The 1,174-nt window shown below is 33.0% G+C and overlaps 1 protein-coding gene across 1 annotated transcript; it reads left to right on the top strand.

The window, feature by feature from the left end:
- Positions 1–383: 383 nt before the first annotated feature.
- LOC103584366 (cleavage and polyadenylation specificity factor subunit 2-like) lies at positions 384–1,031 on the top strand (the record flags this gene model as incomplete). Its single annotated transcript, XM_008565403.1, has 2 exons — positions 384–484; positions 831–1,031. Coding segments are annotated over 2 exons (302 nt in total), but the record flags the coding sequence as incomplete, so codon positions are not given.
- Between the last annotated feature and the right edge of the window lie 143 nt (positions 1,032–1,174).

Below are 1,174 nucleotides of genomic sequence, written 5' to 3'. Positions count from 1 at the left end.
CATCCTTATATAGGGATCTGAACCTGTGGCCTTGGTGTTATCAGCACCACACTCTCCCAAGAGAGCCATGGGCCCGCCCTCTGACTGGTGATTTTTAACCAGTTTGCTTTAAATTAAACTTATCTTAGATATGTAACAGTTCAATTTTAGTGCTAAACTAAATAGGATCTAAACTAAATAGTTATAGAACTGAATATAAGGGAAACTTGATTTATTTCAGGGGGAAATTTAGGTTAAGATGATGAATCAATTTAGAAATGTATCTCACACTCCACTGCCTTAACTTCCGAATAGTGTTTGAAAAAAATTTCTAATTGATACATAATAATTACACATATTTATGGGTTACAGGATATTTTCTTTTGTCTGCTATTTTTCTTTAGTTGAGGAAACGTGTGAAGCTTGAAGGGAAAGAACTTGAGGAATACTTGGAAAAAGAGAAACTAAAGAAAGAAGCTGCTAAAAAACTTGAACAATCAAAAGAGTGAGTTATTTTCAGACAGATTATAAGCTTACGTATGTAATTTGAAAAGGATGTATTGCTATGACTTAAACGTTTAGTTGAAAATATTTAAATTTTCTTAGGACTTCATTACTTTTGTTACAAGTCACCTTTCAAGTGCCTAGAATACCAAATCCTTTCAGTGCTAATATTAATATGTATGTATTAACTGGCAGTTAATATTTTACAAAATATCAATCCAATAATATTGAATATTACTTTATTATCATTTGAATTAATATGGACTATTCAGTAAGAATGTTATAAATATTAATCTTAAATCTCTTTGGGACTTTATGAACTTGATCTATTCAAAAAATCTTCCCAGGGCAGATATAGATTCCAGTGATGAGAGCGATGTTGAGGAAGATATTGACCAGCCATCAGCTCATAAGACGAAGCATGACCTGATGATGAAAGGGGAAGGTAGTCGTAAAGGAAGTTTCTTCAAACAGGCAAAAAAGTCTTACCCTATGTTTCCTGCCCCAGAAGAAAGAATTAAATGGGATGAATATGGAGAGATTATCAAGTATGTGAGCAAACCAAACTTTTCTTTCTTCCAAATTGGAAGTGTTTGTGTTATCATTTCAGCTCAGTGAATTTGGTCTTTCTGGTCACCATGTACTTTGTTAGTTACTGAGTACCTCAGCTTGAAAGATATATATGGAAGAC

The sequence above is a fragment of the Galeopterus variegatus genome, unplaced genomic scaffold (assembly GCF_000696425.1).
Source record: "Galeopterus variegatus unplaced genomic scaffold, G_variegatus-3.0.2 Scaffold51745, whole genome shotgun sequence".
NCBI classification, from domain to species: domain Eukaryota; kingdom Metazoa; phylum Chordata; class Mammalia; order Dermoptera; family Cynocephalidae; genus Galeopterus; species Galeopterus variegatus.
Note: the sequence above shows the minus strand (reverse complement) of the source record. Positions and strands in the feature narration are given on the sequence as shown.